Source organism: Rhinoderma darwinii, chromosome 8 (assembly GCF_050947455.1).
Source record: "Rhinoderma darwinii isolate aRhiDar2 chromosome 8, aRhiDar2.hap1, whole genome shotgun sequence".
In the NCBI taxonomy this organism is placed as follows: domain Eukaryota; kingdom Metazoa; phylum Chordata; class Amphibia; order Anura; family Rhinodermatidae; genus Rhinoderma; species Rhinoderma darwinii.
This window is the reverse complement of record NC_134694.1, coordinates 53,854,767-53,877,205: the sequence shown is the minus strand read 5'-3', so window position 1 is coordinate 53,877,205 and position 22,439 is coordinate 53,854,767. Positions and strand designations below refer to the sequence as shown.

General features: G+C 42.3%; 1 protein-coding gene across 4 annotated transcripts in view; it reads left to right on the top strand.

The window, feature by feature from the left end:
• LOC142659478 (relaxin receptor 1-like) overlaps positions 1-22,439 on the top strand; it is a 635,204-nt gene that overhangs the window by 544,516 nt on the left and 68,249 nt on the right. For all 4 annotated transcript variants that reach the window (XM_075835648.1, XM_075835650.1, XM_075835649.1 and 1 more), the window contains 3 exons: positions 5,916-5,987; positions 19,694-19,765; positions 22,311-22,382. In XM_075835648.1, coding sequence (XP_075691763.1) covers positions 5,916-5,987; positions 19,694-19,765; positions 22,311-22,382 — 216 coding nt within the window. The remainder of the gene's footprint in view (positions 1-5,915; positions 5,988-19,693; positions 19,766-22,310; positions 22,383-22,439) is intronic.

Here is a 22,439-nt window from a genome sequence, read left to right as displayed (position 1 = left end):
ATATATATACTGTATATATAACTTTAGTGGCGGTTCATTCGCTCTCCTTTTTTCTTCCTTTATTATTGGCAGTGATATTCCCGATAATTTAAAATATGTGTTTGATCGATATACCAGTTGGTCCTGCACTGGTTTGTGTGATTGACACACACTATTTATCACTATACTCTTTCCTTTGTAAAATGATTTGTCCTTGATATGGGTCATCTACCTCTCTCCTGAATTAAAAACGTTGACGTTTTCTGAATTAGCGCATATAATGTATCCATGCCCAGGAGAACCAAGTCTCTGAACATGCGCAATATCATTATCCCCTTCACTTACAAAATTCGAAGTACTAGGACTTTCGTACCCTAATTGGATTTTGCTTCAGTGAACTAAGTCCCTGAGCATGCGCAAATCCGGAATTTCTTCCTTACTTCTAATTTTCGAAGTCTTCGAATCTGTGCATTTGCACTTGCGTGGAGTAGAGAACTGCAAAACTAGATCGAGCGTATCTAACTCACATGTGCCCATACGCAAACACTTTTCCGATTGTCAGAGGTCCTCCACTTCCTATTGGCTGCCGAATACGTCCATCAGGTTAGGAAGAGGTGCGCCTTTCTACACTCATACATATTGGCTCCCATTTACCACACACCCCCTCCCACATCATTTGTATATTTTAAAAGGGGTGTTTCTCATGAGAACGCCGTCATTAGCCCCGATACACCCGAAGACACTGCGTGTGAAACGTGTCGATGGGGCTTTTCTGAATTTTTTAGATCGATGTAGTCTTAGACAGCCAGGGCATACAGACAGCAACCTACATACACCTCGCCACTGTATAGTGAACAATTTCTTGTCTATGCTCTTTCCATAGCTAGTAGTACACTGTTACCCAGCCTCAGCAGTGAGGACATTTGCTGTTTGACTACATTGTAATTTTAGCTTTACATGTGGTTCGTCATTTTGGATAACTATAATTTCCTATATTTCTGCTAGTGTTATCTGTTCGTTGGCATTTTTTGTAAATTAAAATTAAATGTTTGCCCGCCAACAAATAGGGTCCTTCAGTGTGTTTGATGAACATTATAGGTACACACGTGTGGGTCACGACATGCGTACCGCGACTCAGTTGCATATTAGAGTGACTATAGACAAGCGCGGAGCCCCGATGCTAGCGCATGCGCATTAAAGTTTGATAGACGCTGAGGATTTATGAAACATGTGAGGGTATCCGGACCACGGTGAGCCCGTTTAAATCATTGTAATTCTGATTATTATTTTAAACCACTTGCACTTCATTAATTGCCACTTAGCACTTTATGGAATATATACAGTGAAGGGAAGGGAATTTTTGATACCTATTGTAAAGGATCTGCCAGGCACAGCTTCGGGGTTAACGCCCATAGATAATCAGTCTGCACCTGCTTCTATGTCTGTGAGACTGACTCCATCTTCCACCACTCAGGGTGGCAGGCTTAGGAGTGGCAGAATCTATCACAGCCTGGCCAGACGAAGCTAGCTCCCGCCCTCTGTCTATTTATACCTGCCTTTCCTGTTCCTCCTTTGCTTGTGATTCTTCTCTGTTGGTTTCCTGGCCGTGCTGCAGCTTCTTGTACTACTTATCCTCTGCTTGTGATTGACCTTGGCTTTTCTGACCATTCTTCTGCTCTGCGTTTTTGTACCTCGCTCATCTCCTGGTTTGACTCGGCTCGTTCACCTCGCTTGTTGCTCACGGTGTTCCCGTGGGCAACTTCCCCATTCCCCTGGCTTCTTTGTACCCTTGTCTGTTTATCTGTCGTGCACCTATTGAGTGTAGGGACCGTCGCCCAGTTGTACCCCGTCGCCTAGGGCGGGTCGTTGCAAGTAGGCAGGGACTGAGTGGTGGGTAGATTAGGGCTCATTTGTCTGTTTCCCCACCCCCCGTCATTACACCTGTTGAATAAATTAAATGCCTGCATACACTAGTCCATCTTAATGAATTAGAATATCATGAAAAAGTTCATTTATTAAAGTAATTCAATTCAAAAAGTGAAATTCATATATTATATAAATTCATTACACACAGAGTGATCTATTTCCAGCGTTTTTTTTTCTTTTAATGTTGATGATTATTATTAACAGTTAATGAAAACACAAAATTTATCTCTCCGAAAAAATTTATAATGGGTAAAAGTTCAAGATTGTAGACTTATGGTGTCACACTCTAATCAGCTAACCAACACAAAACACCTGCAAATGTTTCCTAAGTCTTTAAATGGTCCAATAGTCGGGTTCAGTAGCTACACAAACTGCTGACGTGACAGTTGTCCCGAAGGAGTCAAATTCCCAGAGTCTGGAGGAAGAGTGGAGAGACACTCAATCCAAGTTGCTTGACAGAATCATTAGTGTCGTCGACTACGGTATTGATTCTGTCAAAACGACGGAACTCTTGCACAACGGAGACAAACGGAAACCATTGGCACCGGATCCGTCATCACTGTAATCGATTGTGATAAAAACGTAAACCTATGGTTTCCGTTTGTGTCTGTCAGGGCTCCGTTCCGACAGAAAGCTCAGATGGAACGTCGGAACAGAGCACTAGCAGAGATGTGAGCGAAGCCTAAGCCAGTCTTACTTGGAGTCACATGACCATGCTCCTGATGTTTATCTCCTGCTTGTGTGATGTTCTGTGTACTGAACAAGTAGTTATAACCCTCTATTTCCTCCCTGTAGTACAGGACAACACACATGACATGCCACATTTCAGAGACACACAGGACCCGTTGTCACTGAACCTGTCAGCGCCGCTGACACAAAGCAGCTGTATCTCAAAAAGTAAAAATAATTTTTAATAAAATGTATTTAGAAAGTTGCACCAAACATACTGATGGACATTTTTATAAGAAAAAGAAAAACTATTTAAAAGGTGTACATAGACCTTAAAGAGGCTCTGTCACCAGATTATAAGTGCCCTATCTCCTACATAATCTGATTGGTTCTGGAATGTAGATAACAGCAGTGGTTTTTATTTTGAAAAACGATCATTTTTGAGCAAGTTATGAGCAATTTTAGATTTAGTTTCTTAATGCCCAACTGGGTGTGTTTTTACTTTTAATCAAGTGGGTGTTGCAAAGAAGTGTATGAGGCTGACCAATCAGTGACCAATCAGTGTCCTACACTTCTCATTGTTCCAGCCCAGCTTCTTTTACTGCACAATCTCACTGTGCTGTGGATCATGCTGGGCTGGAACAATGAGAAGTGTATGTCACTGATTGGTCACTGATTGATCAGCCTCATACACTTCTTTACAACACCCACTTGGTCAAAAGTAAAAACACGCCCAGTTGGGCATTAAGAAACTAAATCTAAAATTGCTCATAACTTGCTCAAAAATGATCATTTTTCAAAATAAAAACCACTGCTGTTATCTACATTCCAGCGCCGACCAGATTATGTAGGAGATAGGGCACTTATAATCTGGTGACAGAGCCTCTCTAAAGAGGCTCTGTCACCACATTATAAGTGGCCTATATTTTACATAATGGACAACTGGGCGTGTTTTACTTTTTGGTCAAGTGGGCGTTGTACAGAGGAGTGTATGACGCTGACCAATCAGCGTCATACACTTCTCCCCATTCATTTACACTGCAGATAGCGATATAGCTATATCGCTATGTGCAGCCACATAAACACACAGTAACGTTACTGCAGTTTCCTGACAGTGAATATACATTACCTCCAGCCAGGACGTGTTGTCTATTCAGAATCCTGTCACTTCTGTAGCGTCTCTGTGATATTTACAGGAAGGCAAGCGTAATGTCGCGAGATTACGATGTAACCTGTCATTTCAAACGAGATTATGCTTGCTGTGCTGTAGTGTCGGGATTGTATTAGCGAAGTGTCAGGATTCTGAATACACATCACGTCCTGGCTGGAGGTAATGTATATTCACTGTCAGGACACTGCAGTAACGTTAGTGTTTGTGTATGCAGCTGCACACTGCGATATAGCTACAGTGAAGGAAATAAGTATTTGATCCCTTGCTGATTTTGTAAGTTTGCCCACTGTCAAAGACATGAACAGTCTAGAATTTTTAGGCTAGGTTAATTTTACCAGTGAGAGATAGATTATATTTAAAAAAAAAAACAGAAAATCACATAGTCAAAATTATATATATTTATTTGCATTGTGCACAGAGAAATAAGTATTTGATCCCTTTGGCAAACAAGACTTAATACTTGGTGGCAAAACCCTTGTTAGCAAGCACAGCAGTCAGAGGTTTATTGTAGTTGATGATGAGGTTTGCACACATGTTAGATGGAATTTTGGCCCACTCCTCTTTGCAGATCATCTGTAAATCATTAAGATTTCGAGGCTGTCGCTTGGCAACTCGGATCTTCAGCTCCCTCCATAAGTTTTGGATGGGATTAAGGTCTGGAGACTGGCTAGGCCACTCCATGACCTTAATGTGCTTCTTTTTGAGCCACTCCTTTGTTGCCTTGGCTGTATGTTTCGGGTCATTGTCGTGCTGGAAGACCCAGCCACGAGCCATTTTTAATTTCCTGGTGAGGGGAAGGAGGTTGTTACTCAGGATTTGGCTCCATCCATTCTCCCATTGATGCGGTGAAGTAGTCCTGTGCCCTTAGCAGAGAAGCACCCCCAAAACATAATGTTTCCACCTCCATGCTTGACAGTGGGGACGGTGTTCTTTGGGTCATAGGCAGCATTTCTCTTCCTCCAAACACGGTGAGTTGAGTTAATGCCAAAGAGCTCAATTTTAGTCTCATCTGACCACAGCACCTTCTCCCAATCACTCTCAGAATTATCCAGATGTTCATTTGCAAACTTCAGACGGGCCTGTACATGTGCCTTCTTGAGCAGGGGGACCTTGCGGGCACTGCAGGATTTTAATCCATTACGGCGTAATGTGTTACCAATGGTTTTCTTGGTGACTGTGGTCCCAGCTGCCTTGAGATCATTAACAAGTTCCCCCCGTGTAGTTTTCGGCTGAGCTCTCACCTTCCTCAGGATCAAGGATACCCCACGAGGTGAGATTTTGCATGGAGCCCCAGATCGATGTCGATTGACAGTCATTTTGTATGTCTTCCATTTTCTTACTATTGCACCAACAGTTGTCTCCTTCTAAACCAGCGTCTTACTTATGGTTTTGTAGCCCATTCCAGCCTTGTGCAGGTCTATGATCTTGTCCCTGACATCCTTAGAAAGCTTTTTGGTCTTGCCCATGTTGTAGAGGTTAGAGTCAGACTGATTAATTGAGTCTGTGGACAGGAGTCTTTTATACAAGTGACCATTTAAGACAGCTGTCTTTATTGCAGGCACCAAGTTGATTTGGAGCGTGTAACTGGTCTGGAGGAGGCTAAACTCTTAATGGTTGGTAGGGGATCAAATACTTATTTCTCTGTGCACAATGCAAATAAATATATATAATTTTGACTATGTGATTTTCTGTTTTTTTTTAATATAATCTATCTCTCACTGGTAAAATTAACCTAGCCTAAAAATTCTAGACTGTTCATGACTTTGACAGTGGGCAAACTTACAAAATCAGCAAGGGATCAAATACTTATTTCCTTCACTGTATATCGCTATCTGCAGTGTAAATGAATGGGGAGAAGTGTATGATGCTGACTGGTCAGCGTCATACACTCCTCTGTACAACGCCCACTTGGCCAAAAAGTAAAACACGCCCAGTTGTTCATTAAGAAACTCATTAGCATAAAGCACTTCTGTAAACTACATTACAGCGCCGATCACATCATGTACAACATAAGCCACTTATAATGTGGGGACAGAGCCTCTTTAAGTGTGGTGCAGGAGAAATGAAAAGGAAAGGGTAAGTGCATAAGATTAGATAAAATAAAAGGTGGAGACATCATTCACAACAAATCAAATAACCCTTATTATTATTTTTTTGTATTCAATGACAGAGATCTCTCTGTTAATCAGATTGGGGACCTGCCGCCATCACTGTTCACTAACTTGCAAGAGCTTCAACAATTGTGAGTATTGCCCATTAAAAAGGTCATTTAGGGCCTGTTCATATCACTGTCCGCTTTCCGTTCCGGGTTCCGTTGGAGGTTTCCGTCGGGTGAACCCCGCAACGGAAAGTGAAATTGAAACCACAGCTTCCGTTTCAGTCACCATTGAGATCCGACGGAATCAATAGCGCAGTCGACTCCGCTATTGATTCCGTTGTTAAACCGGAAACCTGCCGGAATGGTGACGAACGGAAACCATTAGCGATGTTTCCGTCACCATTTATATCAATGGTGACTGAAACGGAAGCTGTGGTTTCACTTTCACTTTCCGTGGCGGGGTTCACCCGACAGAAACCTCTGACGGAACCCCGGAACGGAAATCGAACGCTGATGTGAACAGGCCCTAACCTGCCTGTCTTTAAAAAAAATTTAATGATGCAAATATGGAGTGGTTCAAGAAACGCAAACTCTTGTGATTTAAATATTGTTATGTAATTATATACAACATATTACTGAAATTTTACCCGTATGGTATAAAAACTTGAGGCTGATCATACATGGCTATAATTGTACTGTACACCGTTCAGCCATAATATTTAAACCACCTGCCTAATTTTGTCTAGGTCCACCTCATTCCCCCAAAATAGCTCTGACCCATCGAGCCATGGAATCCAAAAGACCTCTGAAGGTGGGCTGTGGTATCTGGCACCAAGATGTTAGCAGCAGATCCTTTAAGTCCTAGAAGGTGCAAAGTGGTGCTTCCATGGATCGAATTTGTTTCTCCAGCACATCCCACAGATGTTTGATTGGATTAAGATTTGTGGAATTTGGATGTCAAGTTAACATCTTGAATGCTATGTTATGTCCCCCAACTAGTAGTGAATAATTTTTGCAGTGTGGCAGAGAGCATTGTCTTGCTGAAAAAGATCACAGCCATTAAGGAATTCAGTTGTCATAAAGGGGTTACTTGGTCTGCAATAATGTTTAGATAGGTGTAAACGGGTTACTTGGTCTGCAATAATGTTTAGGTAGGTGGTGCATGCTAAAGTAACATCCACATGAATACCAGGACTTAGGTTTCTCACCAAAACATTTCTCAGAGCATCCCACTGCCTCCGCCAGCCTGCTTTCTTCCCATAGTGCATCCTGGCGCCATCTCTTCCTCATATAAGCACTATACACACACCTGTCCAACCACATGATGTAGAAAAAAGAACTGTATTAATCAGACCAGGCCACCTTCTTCCATTGCTCCATGGACCTGTTTTGATGTTCATGTGCCCATTGTAGATGCTTTTGATGGTGGGCAGGGGTTAGTATGGGCACTCTGACCAGTCTTCAGCTTTAAAACCCCCAAACCAGAAAGCTGTGATGCACTGTGCGTTCTGCCACCTTTTTATCACAACCAGAATCAACTTTTTCAGCAATTTGTGCTACCATAGCTCTTGTGTGTGAACAGACCAGTAGGGCTAACTTTTGCTCTCCGCAGGCATCATTGCGCCTTGGGCACTCATGATCCTGTTATCAATTCACAGGTTTTCCTTTCTTGGACTACTTTTGGTAGGTACTAACTATCGTGGGAACACCCTACAACCTGCAATTTTGGAGATGCTCTGACCCAGTCACCATCACAATTTGGCCCCTGCAAAAGTTGCTCAGATCCTTACGCTTGCCCATTTATCCTTCTTTCAACACCTCAACTTCAAGAACTAACTTGCTGCCTAACATATCCCAACCCTTGACAGGTAGCAGTGTGTGGTTTTAATGTTATGGCTGAAAAATGTATGTATATATCTTGATGTATATATATATATATATATATATATATATATATATATATATATAAATTCAAATGAAGAGACAGCACTGCAAGGAAATTGGTGAGAAAAGGTGATGTGCTTTATTCACCCCACAGGCAGGCAACGTTTCGATCCGTCTCAATGGGATCTTTGTCAAGGCTTAACTGAATAAAACCACCATTTTTCCACATATTGGAGTGCTGCAAGATTTCTATCTTTTTCTATATTTATATTATTATATATAGTCCTCATTTATCTCCACACTATTGTATTTTAATTGTTTGTCTATTTTTAGGTCTTGATGGCCAATATGTCCTTATGATCATTGTAATAAGTATTTATATTTTTGCATGGTACATACATTGTACTTTGTGTTATTTCTTCCTTTTAGATATTTGATATGTCCACAAGTATAGTTATAGGTATTGAGTGTGTAGTTTTTATTAGTATCATTTTGGGGTGCATGTGATAATTTGATCAGTTTTTATTAATTTTTTTAGGAAATGAGGAGACCAAAAACAGAAATTCTCTCACAGTTTTTCTTATACATTTTTAACGGCGTTCTCTGTGCAGTATAAACAACATGTTTACTTTATTCTGCGGTTCGATACGATTATGGCAATACCAAATTTATATAGTTTTTATATGTTTTACTACTTTTACAAAATAAAAACACTTTTTCTAAATAAAATGTTTTAGTGTCACCATATCCTGAGAGCCATAAATTTTACATTTTTTTGTTGACGGAGCTGTGTTAGGGCTTGTTTTTTGCGTACCGTGTTTGGGTACGTGCGACTTTTTGGAAACAAAGTGACCAAAAAAGGAAATTCTGCCATTGTTTTTTATTGTTTTTTTTACGGTGTTCACCGTGCGAGATAAATAATATGATATTTTTATAGGTCAGGCCGATGCGAACGCGGCGATACCTATTATATCTAGTTTTTGTATTTTTTTGCATTTTTTTTTTCTTGATCAGGGAAACAAGGCGATTATTGTTTTTATTACGTAAAATTTTTATTTATTTATTTATTTATCTATAACTTTTTTTTAAACTTTTTTTTCACTTTTTATTTTACACATACTAGGGGACTGGAAAATCTGCTCTTCTGATCCCCTGTACAATACACTGCACTACTTGTGTTGCTAGGCTACCTGGTTGCCATTGCAACCATCAACATCCCGCGATTTTCGCGGGGGGCCAACAGGGTACAGAGGGAGCCCCTTCCCTCTGTGTCACTCACTTAAATGCCGCTGTCGCTATTGACAGCGGCATTTGAGGGGTTAAACAGCGCCGATCGGAGAGAACTGATCGCCGCCGTTGCAGCGGGATATCAGCTATATATTACAGCCGACACCCGCTGAAGATGAAGCGTGCACAGCTCCTTTGCGCGCTTCATCCTCAGGGCATAACTGTACGCCCATTTGCTGGAACGACACACTAATAATAATAATAATAATAATAATAATAATCTTTATTTATATAGCGCCAACATATTACGCAGCACTTTACAATTTAGAGGGAACATGAAACAAACAATATCAGACATTACATAGTGACAAAGTTCATTTACAATTCAAACCTGGGGAGTGAGGACCCTGCTCGCAAGTCTATGTATACTCACATTATGAATACTATATGTATTACCTGTATCACTGTATTATGATATATGTTTGTTATACACTATATTTATATTATATATGTTCTTATAGGGATAATTATCACTACTTGTGTACAATTACTTCTTGATTGAAGTTCCTCTATATATATGCTGTTGATACATGTTTTCACTAGCATGAGAAAGGCTCTATTGTGGAGCTGAAACGTTGCTGTCACGTAGGGTTCGTGGACCCACTGGGCCGTACCGCCTTGTCGGCATGGCAGCTGGCCAACAGGGCGCAGGTCAAAGTCTATAGTTCATATAGGGTACCTGTGGCAGCTCGGACAGTAGCAAGGCAGGCTCGGTTGGGACTAGGCAGCGAGTAAACGCCAGGCGTGGAGTAGCAGAACAGGCGCGGAATACAGCACAGCATGACTACAGCTCAGCACAGCACGTGACCAGGATAGCACATGATAAATGGTTACAGAATATGGGATACACTGGGAACAGGAAAACACTGGGAGACCATTTGCTAGACAAACTAGGATATGACAAACAATGCTCAGGCACTGCAGGAAGGGGCTGGGCCCCTCTTATAGTCCAGGGTGCTCATAGGCTAATTTATCATTAAAGTCCGGTGCGCGCGCTGTCCCGCGCTGGGACCCGTCCGAGGTGAGTGGAAGGGAGCACTGGTGTATATATATATATATATATATATACAATTCATTCGGAAAGTCTTCAGACAGCATTTCTTCACATTTAGTTATGTTGAAAAATAAATTAACGTTTTTCACCATCATTCTGCAATCAATACACCATAATAACAAAGTGAAAATAGAATGTTCGTAATCTCTGCTAACTTATTGAAAAGGAAAAACTAAAATGTTGCATTGTCATAAGTATTCAGATCCTTTACTCACTACTTAGATGAAGTACCTTTGGCAGCGATACGAGCCTCCAGTCTTCTTGGGTATGATGCCATAAGGTTTGCACACATAGATTTGGGGATTTTCTGCCATTTTTCTCTGCAGATCCTCTCATGCTCTGTCAGGTTGGATGGGGACAGTCAGTGGACAGCCATTTTCAGCTCTCTCCAAAGATTTTCGATTGGGTTTAAGTCAGGGCTCTGGCTGGGCCAATCAAGAACATTCAATGAGTTGTCCCTAAGCCACTCCTTTGTTGTCTTGGCTTTGTGCTTAGTGTCCTTGTCTTGTTGTAATTTGAACCTTTGGCCCAGTCTGAGGTTCAGAGCACTCTGGATCATGTTTTCATTAAGAATATCTCTGTACTTTGCTCCTTTCATTTTCCCTCAAACCTGACCAGTCTCCCTATCCCAGCCACTTGAAAAACACCCCCACAGCATGATGCTGCCACCACCATGCTTCACTGTAGGGATGGTATTGGGCAGGCGATGAGCAGTGCCTAGTTTCCTACAGACATGACACGTAGAATTGAGGTCAAAATGTTCAATCTTGGTTTCGTCAGACCATAGAATCTTGTTTCTCACAGTCTGAGTGTTTTTGCAAATTCCAGACAGGCTTTTATTTGTCTTTTACTGTGTAGAGGCTTCTTTCTGGCCACTCTGCCATAAAGCCTGGATTGGTGGAGTGCTGCAGTGATGGTTGGCCTTCTGGAAGTTTCTCCCATCTGAACACAGGATCTTTGGAGCTCAGCCAGAGTGACCATTGGGTTCATGGTCACCTCTCTTACCAAGGCCCTTCTCCCACGATTACTTAATTTGGTGGGATGGCCAGCTCTAGGAAGAGTCCTGATTGTTCCAAACTTCTTCCATTTAAGAATTATGGAGGCCAATGTGCTCTTGAGAACTTTCAGTACAGCAGAAAATTAGTTGTACCCTTCTCTAGATCTGTGCCTCCACACAATCCTGTCTCTGAGCTCTCAGGCAGTTTTCCTCCTCATGGTTGGTTTTTGTTCTGATATTGTCAGCTGTGAGACTTTATATAGACAGGGGTGTGTCTTTCCAAATCATGTCCAATCAAATGAATATACCACAGGTGGACTCCAGTCAAGGTGTAGAAATATTTCAAAGATGATCTAGAGAAATGGGAGGCCCCCAGAGTTAAATTTCAAGTGTCATAGCAAAGGGTCTGAATACATATGTCCATTTGACATTTGAGTTTTTCATTTTTAATAAATGTGCAAATATTTCTAAAATTCTGTTTCAGTTTGTCATTATAGGGTATTGAGTGCCGAATGATGGGGAAAAACTTAATTTTGTAATAATTTTAGCATAAGGCCTTAACATAACAAAATGTGAAAAAAGTGAAAGGGTCTGAAGACTTTCCGAATTAACTGTATCTATCCAAATGAAGATAACCACTTCAATCTATCTTATTTTTACAGCTTCATATATTTTTATACATAGAAGATATGCTGACATCTGGGTTTGCAATTAAACAAAAAATTGCAGTCTATGTCCATTAATTACTATTGCTTATCTTTTTATAACACAGTATTTACAGTTTATAGGGTCAACATCCCATGCATTGATTTACCCTGGTATTTGAAAGTGGAAAATATATAAAGTTTCTAACCATATTGTATAGTTTAAAATATAGTGCAGCAGAAAGAAGTGGATAGGCAAAGAAAACAGAGGTTTCCCATGCAAGAATGGTATATGGGCCCCTTACTTTCGAACAGCTTAGCATAGATCACCCAGACAAAGGCAGAGGGTTGAATCCAGCGTTGTAGAGGGTAAAACGGAATCTTGTTCCAAGTTTACTGGTATCAAAATTAAAAAGGTCCAGTAGGTATGGAGTCCTAGTGTGCAGACAGGAGTGTGTGTCGGTCCAGTCGTGAAGCCTACGCGTTTCAGACGTGTTAGACGTCCTTAATCATGGCTGTTTAATGTTTGGAAACTGGGGCCCTGGTTTTATATGGATAGGTTCCGGTTTTGCAGCTGACATACATAATTGCGTTTCAAAGTGAGGTGAGTCACTGGAGCGCACGCCGGCATGCCTGGGTATTCGGCATGAGTAATAATACGGGTTAACTCAACATCTTAGGATATCCCTGAAGGGAAGGAAAACTTACTTACCTTGCACTCTAGCAGACCGCACCAACAGCTGACTACTGGGGGCTCGTCGGGTGCTTTTCTCTGATTGGCCAATCCTGCGGTCCAGCAACATACACGAGGCCTGGAACGCAAACAAAGCTTCTGGCATTACGTAATCAGCAATACACCAGACCATGCGTCTCCAAACCTGCAGGCAGCAAAAAACATGAAAGCCACCTAATACAAACATATACGTTCTCGCTCCCGACGCCTTTTTTCCTTCCCTTCAGGGATATCCTAAGATGTTGAGTTAACCCGTATTATTACTCATGCCGAATACCCAGGCATGCCGGCGTGCGCTCCAGTGACTCACCTCACTTTGAAACGCAATTATGTATGTCAGCTGCAAAACCGGAACCTATCCATATAAAACCAGGGCCCCAGTTTCCAAACATTAAACAGCCATGATTAAGGACGTCTAACACGTCTGAAACGCGTAGGCTTCACGACTGGACCGACACACACTCTTGTCTGCACACTAGGACTCCATACCTACTGGACCTTTTTAATTTTGATACCAGTAAACTTGGAACAAGATTCCGTTTTACCCTCTACAACGCTGGATTCAACCCTCTGCCTTTGTCTGCCTTTACCCATTGTGCGCCGACACGAGATTCCGTGCGATGTCCACGACACACATGCCAAGTGTCAGGTGAGCTGGAGGATCTCTCCCCCATTTTTTCTCCATAGATCACCCACCTTATCTCTCTTTAAAGGGAATCTGTCACCAGAATATCCATATTAAACTAGTAACAGGTTATTGTAGAGGAGACTAACCTGTTTCTAGAGTGTAGTTTCAATTTGTGGTTACTGCCTCCTTTGTACAGAAATTCATTTTATTAGGTTTATGCTAATGAGCATTTAGATGCAATAAGGGCGTCACCGTTGCACCTAAATGTTCTTACGTCGCTCCCCAGTTCAACCCCCCCTCCCTCCCTTGTTAAATTGATTGACAGGAGCCAGGCAGCGTACTAGGTGCGTTTATGCCTGGCCCCGTACTATCTGTAATGCGGGTGCGTCCCTGCTTTTTACTCGGCGCATGCGCAGTACGATGTTTCGGCTCTTCATTCTAATCGGCACTACTGCGTATACCCATTCATTACATACTGTGCTTCTGCCGTCTCGCTCTGTACTGCGCATGCACAGTTCAGAGCGACCCAGCATAGAAGCTGGTTTGTAGGGAGAAAGCCAGCGCCATTTTGGAGAAGATCAGCCTCAGGTAAGGGGTGTGTGTGTGTGTGTGTGTGTGTGTGTGTGTGTGTGTGTGCATGAAGGGTTTGTGTGGGTGTCTTTGTGTGGTGCGGTTGAATGTTTCAGGGGGGTTTGTGTGTGTGGGGGGGGGGCGCTTGGCGAAGCAGCAGTGCTCGCCGCTGCCCAACGGAGCAGCCTTGCTCGCCGCTGTTCCTTCAAAACAGCTGATTGGCAGCTATGAAGGATCAGCGGCACACGAGCGCTACTTTTTTTTTTTTTTAAATAAAATGGTGAAAGAGGGTTGTCTGGTGGAGTTTTTATTTCAATAAAAAAATATTTTCTTATGTCTATGTGTTTTTTTTAATACTTTATTACCTCCTTAGTAATGGCAGTTGTCTGTTTGACGACGTCCATTACTAAGGTGGGGCTTAGTGTTAGCCAGTAAAAAAGCTAACAATAACTCCCCCATTATTACCCCGCTCCCACCGCCACCAGGGGTATTGGGGAGAGTCGGGTACGATCCAGTACCCGACCATCTGTAGTGGCGGTCGGGCAGTGGGACGACCGCTGGCTGGTATTATTAGGCTCGGAAGGGCTGAAAACAGGTGCGGGTGTTTTATTGCATCTGGCTGGTTATGAAAATGGGGGACACACCAAGTTGTTGTTTTTTTAAAATAAAAATGAATAAATTACATAAACGACATGGGGTTCCCCCCATTATTCATAACCAGCCAGATACAACATAGCAGCAGCAGCCTAGCATTACCAGGGTGGGAAGGGTCACTGTTTTTGGCCCTTTCCAGCCTAATAATACCAGCCTGCGGCCGCCCCATTGCCCGACCATCGCTAAAGATGGTCGGGTACTGGATCGTACCTGGCTCTTTCCGAAAGCCCTGGTAGTGGTGGGTACCGGGGTAATAATGGGGGGGTTAGTGGGGGGCTAACACTAAGCCCCGCCTTAGTAATGGACGTAGTCAAACAGACAACTGCCATTACCAAGGTGGTAATAAAGTATTAAAAAAAAGAGCTATAACTCCCTGTTCACACAGAGCTTGCTGGCGCTGAATTTGATGCAGAAATCGTGTTGGAATCAGCGCCATAAAACCCCCGAAATCTTCCCACATTGATTTCAATGGGAGGCAGAGGTGTTTTTTTCCCGGGAGGCTTTTGACCGTTAACAGGGAAAAAAAAAAATCGGCGTTTCCTTTCTTGCGGCTTCCGCCTCTGACCTCCCATTGAAATATTTTCGGAGCTTTTTTTGGGGAGTATTTGCCCATGATTCTTGCATTAGCTTCAATGGCTGCGGACAAAAACTGCTACGAAAACAGCGGAAAAAAAGTGCAGGCAGTTTAAAATCGCCTTTAAAATTCCTGAAGGAATTCTGAGGCACATCATTTTTTCTGCCTGCAAAAAAAACTCAGTGTGAACAGGGCCTAAGGGTGTAGTCACACAGTGCAGTTTTGCCGCGTCTTTCCTGAAAACCACATCGAATAGTGCATGTGTTTTTAGCACTATTTTTTTAATGAGGTTTTCGGCTGCATGGCGAAAACGCGGCAAAACCGCACTGTTTGAATACACAATAAGAATTTTTTTTTTATTCAAATGAAAACTCCCCCGCACAACCCTCGTTAACCATTTTATGTATTTTTTCAAATGTAGATCAACGAAGTAGTCCAATGTATCTACGACGTAGTCCAAACGGTCGAGCAGAACCTGCAAAACAAAAAAAATAAAGTTAGTAATATAAAAAATAAAAATCTTCTCACCTACAGCGACTTCTGTCTTCTCCCTGCACCGCAATAAACACTACAGGCCAATGAAAAATAACTCCCCCAGGGCATGTTCACATGTCGCTCAAAAAAACAAACGACGTGTAGACGTGCAAAATACACTGGCGTTTCTTGTGAAGTGCCTTTTAAAACACAGGCGTTTTTATGTGTTTTTCACGTGTTTTTTTAAGCATTTTGCGTAGAATCATGTATAAATCTAGAATCATGTATGATGAATATAGAATAATGATAATTAGGAGTCCCATTGACTATGGGAACATTCGGCGCGCTTTACATGCCAAAGAATTGACAAGACGCTCATGTAAAAAATCGTGTTGTATGTACTAACGACGCACTTTCCCATTGATGTAAATATGACAAAAACCGAGTCAAATACATGCCGTGTGAACCTGTCAACTGAAAAGTCATTCACCGCAGGGGCTTCCATTTTGACTTTCATCATTCTCAGCCTTTTGGTGTGTCCTGTAGCTTCTGCCAAAAACACTCCCAAAATGGGAGCTGGACACTGCTTAGCAATTTCAAGACACCTTTTCCTGGCCTGTAGCCAAAAATTCTGGAGGGGGGGGGGGTTAGTCTCCCTCCCACATTTACAACAGCTGTAGGTCAGGCTGCTTCGCCTGATTCACCTTGCTGTAATTCTGGGAAGTGCTCCCTCTGGTGGCCAACATAGGAAAACATGTCAAATTATTATTTAACCCCTTCCCGACATTTGACATAACCATACGTCATAGCCGGGTAGGGGAAGTATGGAACGGGCTCACGGAGTGAACAAGCTACATACGATGCGGGTGTCGGCTGTATGTTACAGCCAACACTTCACAGTAACGAGCGGGATCGCGCTCGTTTAACCCGTTAACTGCCACAGTCAATAGCGACCGTCGGCATTTAAATCGTTAGAAAGAGGGGGCGACCCCCCTCTAGCAGCTTATCGCGCCCCCGCAATGCAATCGCAGGGTGGCGATGGTTGCTATGGCACCCTGGGGGCCTAATGAAGGCCCCCATGTCTGCCATCTTTGTGCTCCTATTAAGCGCTGTGGTTCTTTGTGCTCCTACACAGGCTGGTGGTTCTGTAGAGAGTGCTCTCTCAGTCTGTGTGTGTTCTCGTGGGAGGAAATACAGCTCAAGCCACCCTGACACTGTCCTTAGCGATTGGACAGTGTCAGAGCGAAGAGGTCACGCCCCCTTGCCATTTAGTTAGATAGAAACGCCCCATTGACAGTTCAGGGGCTTATTTACATATCGGGCGCCAAATATAACGGCACCAATACGTAAATAACGTAGGAAGATAGGAAAAAATTTAAAGTGAGACAGTGTTTGTGAAGCCCTGCCTATTACATGCTGCACTCAGCTGCACATGTATGGGCAGGTGAAAGGTTCTCTTTAATTTTTAATACTTTCCACCGTGTGAAAGAAAAAAAATAAACAGCAAAAAATGTTAAAAAATATAATAATAAAAAGAAACGTACTTAAAAAAAATTCTATTTGGTGACATATTCCCTTTAAGAATGCCCTGAAAACAAATTTTTTTTAGACCGGCATAGGCCTAATCTGACTCTTTTTCTTGGCCAGAACCTGACCCCCTCATTCAAAATATCCCCCACACTCCTTGCACCTTAATGCGCTTCATATTTGTTATACACAGTTACTGGCTGGTGACCGGCTCATGCAGCTTTATGTCTACTACCCTGTGTTTATAAAAAATGGCTGGACCATTGTACTAAATAAGCAATTTTTTTATATTTTTGTCTCCCCTATTTTCTCATAGATTGTAAGCTCTTGTGAGCAGGGTCCTCTCTCCTCTTGTTTGAATTGTTAATTTGTTTTGTCACTATGTAATGTCTGATATTGTCTTTACATGTTCCCTCTGAATTGTAAAGTGCTGCGGAATATGTTGGCGCCATATAAATAAAGACTAGTATTATTATTATTATTATTATTATTATTATTAGTAGTAGTAGTAGTAGTAGTAGTAGGAAGCTACAGTTAAGTTGACAGGCCAGCATTGGGACCTTGTGTGCCTGGCACTGAGGAGCCTGATGTGGCAAGGGGGCCTGGTCGACGCCTATAGTTACTTCACTTCTCCAGGTCAGAACCCAAAATGTATTTAGACCCCAGACCCCTAAATAAATTTAGTCCAGACCCCTAAATAAATTAAGACACAAGATCAGACCCCTCTATATATATTTGTTTCTCATATCAGGCTCCTCCTCAGCTTCCGGCAGCGTCACACACTGTGCCCTGACACTGTACAGCATCAGTACACATTATGGCGGTGCTGAAGAGGAGCTCCCAGCGCTCCCCTCCATAAATCACCCCATGCTATTAAGGGGGACTGGTACTGTATTATGTTTGTGGGAGATACTGTGGATTTGGCACTGTTATGGGGGTGAGTGTGCGGCTGCATGCGTTTTATCTTTATAGAGAGGAGAAGTGGAAATGGCCAATATGATATAAATGTCTAAAATGTGAATACCCCTTTAAGTATTATTTACAGCCTTTAGGAATGGTAAAATATGACAATCTGACAATGTGGCCCCAGGCCCAAAAAGATTGTGCACTCCTACTGTATACTCATTGTTTCTCGGGTAAGCACTACTCTATTGCATTAAATCAAAGAAACCTGAAGGCTAAGATCATACACTGTGCTGTAGATATTAAAAGCACAACATGAGGAAAACAGTACATGTTCCCCTTTGAGATATGGCAGGTTCTCCCTAGGGTACGCATACCACAGGTTAAAGAGGCTCTGTCACCAGATTTTGCAACCCCTATCTCCTATTGCAGCAGATCGGCGCTGCAATGTAGATTACAGTAACGTTTTTATTTTTAAAAAACGAGCATTTTTGGCCAAGTTATGACCATTTTCGTATTTATGCAAATGAGGCTTGCAAAAGTACAACTGGGCGTGTTGAAAAGTAAAAGTACAACTGGGCGTGTATTATGTGCGTACATCGGGGCGTGTTTACTACTTTTACTAGCTGGGCGTTGTGTATAGAAGTATCATCCACTTCTCTTCACAACGCCCAGCTTCTGGCAGTGCAGACACAGCCGTGTTCTCCAGAGATCACGCTGTGACGTCACTCACAGGTCCTGCATCGTGTCAGACGAGCGAGGACACATCGGCACCAGAGGCTATAGATGATTCTGCAGCAGCATCGGCGTTTGCAGGTAAGTCGATGTAGCTACTTACCTGCAAATGCTGATGCTGCTGCAGAATCAACTGTAGCCTCTGGTGCCGACACGATGCAGGACCTGTGAGTGACGTCACAGATCTGCACTGCCAGAAGCTGGGCGTTCTGAAGAGAAGTGGATGATACTTCTCGTCAGAAAGCCCAGCTAGTAAAATTAGTAAACACGCCCCGATGTACGCACATAATACACGCCCACTTGGACTTTTACTTTTAAACACACCCACTTGGACTTTTGCAAGCCTCATTTGCATAACTACAAAAATGGTCATAACTTGGCCAAAAATGCTAGTTTTTAAAAAATAAAAACGTTACTGTAATCTACATTGCAGCGCCTATCTGCTGCAATAGCAGATAGGGGTTGCAAAATCTGGTGACAGAGCCTCTTTAAGAACCTAGTTTGCAGGCAATAAACCTATGTATCATATAAAACTTTGTAAGAATAAGAGGTAGGGTAAAATCACACTTATTAAACCGAGAAAGAATACCTATTGTTTAAAGGTCATATAATCAATATATACTGATTTGCATATGGGAACCCATATAAGATATGTAAACCGAGAAAACTTCCCTTAGAAGCTATAATAAAACCATATCAATCATTGTATAGAAAAAATACAAAAATCTTTATTTAAAGACACGCGAACAGTTGTATATATCGTCTCAAAAGAACACACCCATAAAAGCAAATGTGCAAAAAGTACACACAAGGACAGTGTTTATCATGGGGCAGGGTAAAAATGTGTATTGTGTGTACTTTTTGTACATTTGTTTTTATGTGTTCTTTTAAGACGGTATGTACAACTGTTCGTGTGTCTTTAAATAAAGATTTTTTTATTTTTTCTATACAATGGTTGATATGGTTTTATTATAGCATCTAAGGGAAGTTTTCTTGGTTTATAGAATCACACTTAGTTTGCCACTTAGTTTGATCATTGTCATTGTCTACTTTCTCCACGTTTTGCAGTTCCCCTCTCTAAAACTATTCTCTACCACTTGATGCACAAAAATGCCCTCTTGCTGTCGAAAAATGCACATTCAGCCAACATGCAGGTATTTATTTTTATAATGTTTCTATTTTATAGGAATATTTCCTTCAACCCTCTGAATCACATCCCCCACAATCAGTTTGATCTTTTGACCAACCTGCAATCTCTGTAAGTACCTTGACTTCGTATGAATTACAGCGACCCATCTCAGGAGAACTAACCCTGAGATATCATGTTCACAGCAAAACCCGGTCTCCATAACAACTTCCTCTTACATGTAAGGGCGGATTCACACGAGCACATTACGTCCGTAATGGACGGACGTATTTCGGCCGCAAGTCCCGGACCGAACACACTGCAAGGAGCCGGGCTCCTAGCATCATAGTTAAGTATGATGCTAGGAGTCCCTGCCTCTCCGTGGAACTACTGTCCCGTACTGAAAACATGATTACAGTACGGGACAGTTGTCCTGCAGCGAGGCAGGAACTCCTAGCATCGTACATAAGTATGATGCTAGGAGCCCGGCTCCCTGCAGTGTGTTCGGTCCGGGACTTGCGGCCGAAATACGTCCATCCATTACGGACGTAATGTGCTCGTGTGAATCCAGCCTTAAAGTCATTTAGTGTGTCAGCAATGTCAAAATATTATGCTGAAGCCTCTATGGCTATTGAGTATTGAATGACACTGTATAATAAGTAATACTTGACAGTGAATACTTCTATTCTCTTCTTTGTTCATGCTGTCCTTTGCAGATGTAACTTGGTACATTGTAACATGAGTTTAAAAAAGGGCATAGACAAGATGAACCTATAAATATTGGATGATAATACTTTCTTCAAACTTAGTTGGAGAAGTTATGGTCAAGAGCACTTGTGGCTTCGTTACAGCCTCTCTTTGAAGTCAGAAGATGAAGACATCAGAAAGACGTCAACTTCCAGTTGTATTCTACGTCACATCCAATGCACACCAGTTGATTTCAAAGGGAAAACTATCACTTATGTTGAGCAACTTCCAACCAAATTACCTGATACTATTAAATGTTTTCTGCCCAAATAAAAATATACTAACAGATGCTATGTTGAATACTATTACAAGTATTCACTGTCATGATCCGTGGGTATGTCAACCCACTTGGCCGCACCGCCGTTGCAGAGTAGCAGCTGGCCAAACAACAGTATACAAAGTCTATGCAAAGTCCTACCACAAGAGTACCTGTAATAGCCCAGACAGCAGCAGAAGCTTTAGGCACAGATGGAACTTGACAGTAGATAATGCCAAACGTGGCAGATGATACCAGGCGTGGCAGATTAAACCAGATGTGGTGTAAGACAACAGGCATGGCAAATGACACCAGACATGGTGTATGACAGCAGGCATGGCAGATCGCACAACACAACTCCAACACTAGAAAGGGCACAGGAACAAACACAGCACGGGATACAGGATACAGGTAGCAGGGCACGGGAACAGGATAACACTAAGGGACCATTTGCGAAGACTAACATGGGAATACACAACAACGCTCAGGCAATGGGTGAAAGGGCAGGGCCCTTTTTATAGTCCAGGATTATCTGGGATAATGAATAAATTATTTACACATGCGGGCCGGGACCAAGCGCGCGAACACACCCTGGAGGACGGTGCGGGGCAGAGCGGCTGTGAGTGATGGCGTCTCCTAAGAGGGAGGTCTGTTCAGATCACAGCAGTCTGCGTTCACAGCGTCGACGGGTGAGTGAGGATGATGGTCCGCGAACGTTACATTCACACTACAAGAATTGCGGTGACATTTGGTCACCCATGAATCACAGTAAAATCACTGGATGACTACAACGCAACCTCAATGTATCCCTATGGGAAACCAGGTAACCACGACATTGCGTCTGTTGAAAAACAAAACAACCATGTCATGTAAGGAAAAAGTAATAGTATCCATAGAGACTCTCATACATGTAAAAAAAATAACTGCCCCTTAATTTAAAGAGGACCTGTCATAGCACTGTCGTCCTTATTTCAGCGCTGTTTTTGTTTTTTCTAGACACCCCTGTAGATAGATATGGCCCCTATATGGTAATATGCTGTAGTTAACCAACAGGGCATGAACTTCCCTCAAGCTGCCTCGCACTGATTGGTCAGCATCAGAGGCATGAAAGCTAGCTCCACCCCATTGGCTAACTACACCAAATTAGCATATAGGGAGCCAACTCAACAGTGGGTCATATCTCTGCAACAGCGGTGGAATCAGGGAGACAGCGCTGTTCAGGTCAGGTCAGTTAATCAGTTCAAATTATATGACCTAGTGACCGGTCCTCTTTAAATACATAACTTTGCACCACTTTTAGTAGCAATAATTGAAACCAAATGCAGCCGAAATTTATCGTCTGTATTACGACCACAAGACCCGAACTCAGGTAAAACTATTACAATAGAACCATATGTTTTGAAGTTTGGTTCATTTGAACCTCTGGGAGTCTGAGTCTTGTGTCTGTAATGTGGCCTAAATTGTCATGTTGAATCTAATACTTACATGTACAGTAGCTCTAGTAAAATCTGCATTAAAGTGCACCGCCAATGCAACGGTGCGCCTAACATTGCAAACACTAATGAGGCAGCAATGAAAAGTTTGACTTTCATTCCATGAAAGCCAAAATGAAGTTGTATGAGAATAAAAGTAGTGTTATGTATTTATCTCATGTAGATTTATTTTTGTTCATAGAATCATGGAGGAAATCGAGATTCCAAATATCCACAACCGCATGTTTTCAAGTCTGCTTAACCTGTCTCACATGTAAGTAGAAATAAAACCTAGATGGGCAGGTCTATAAGAATAGGGTGAAATGAAAGT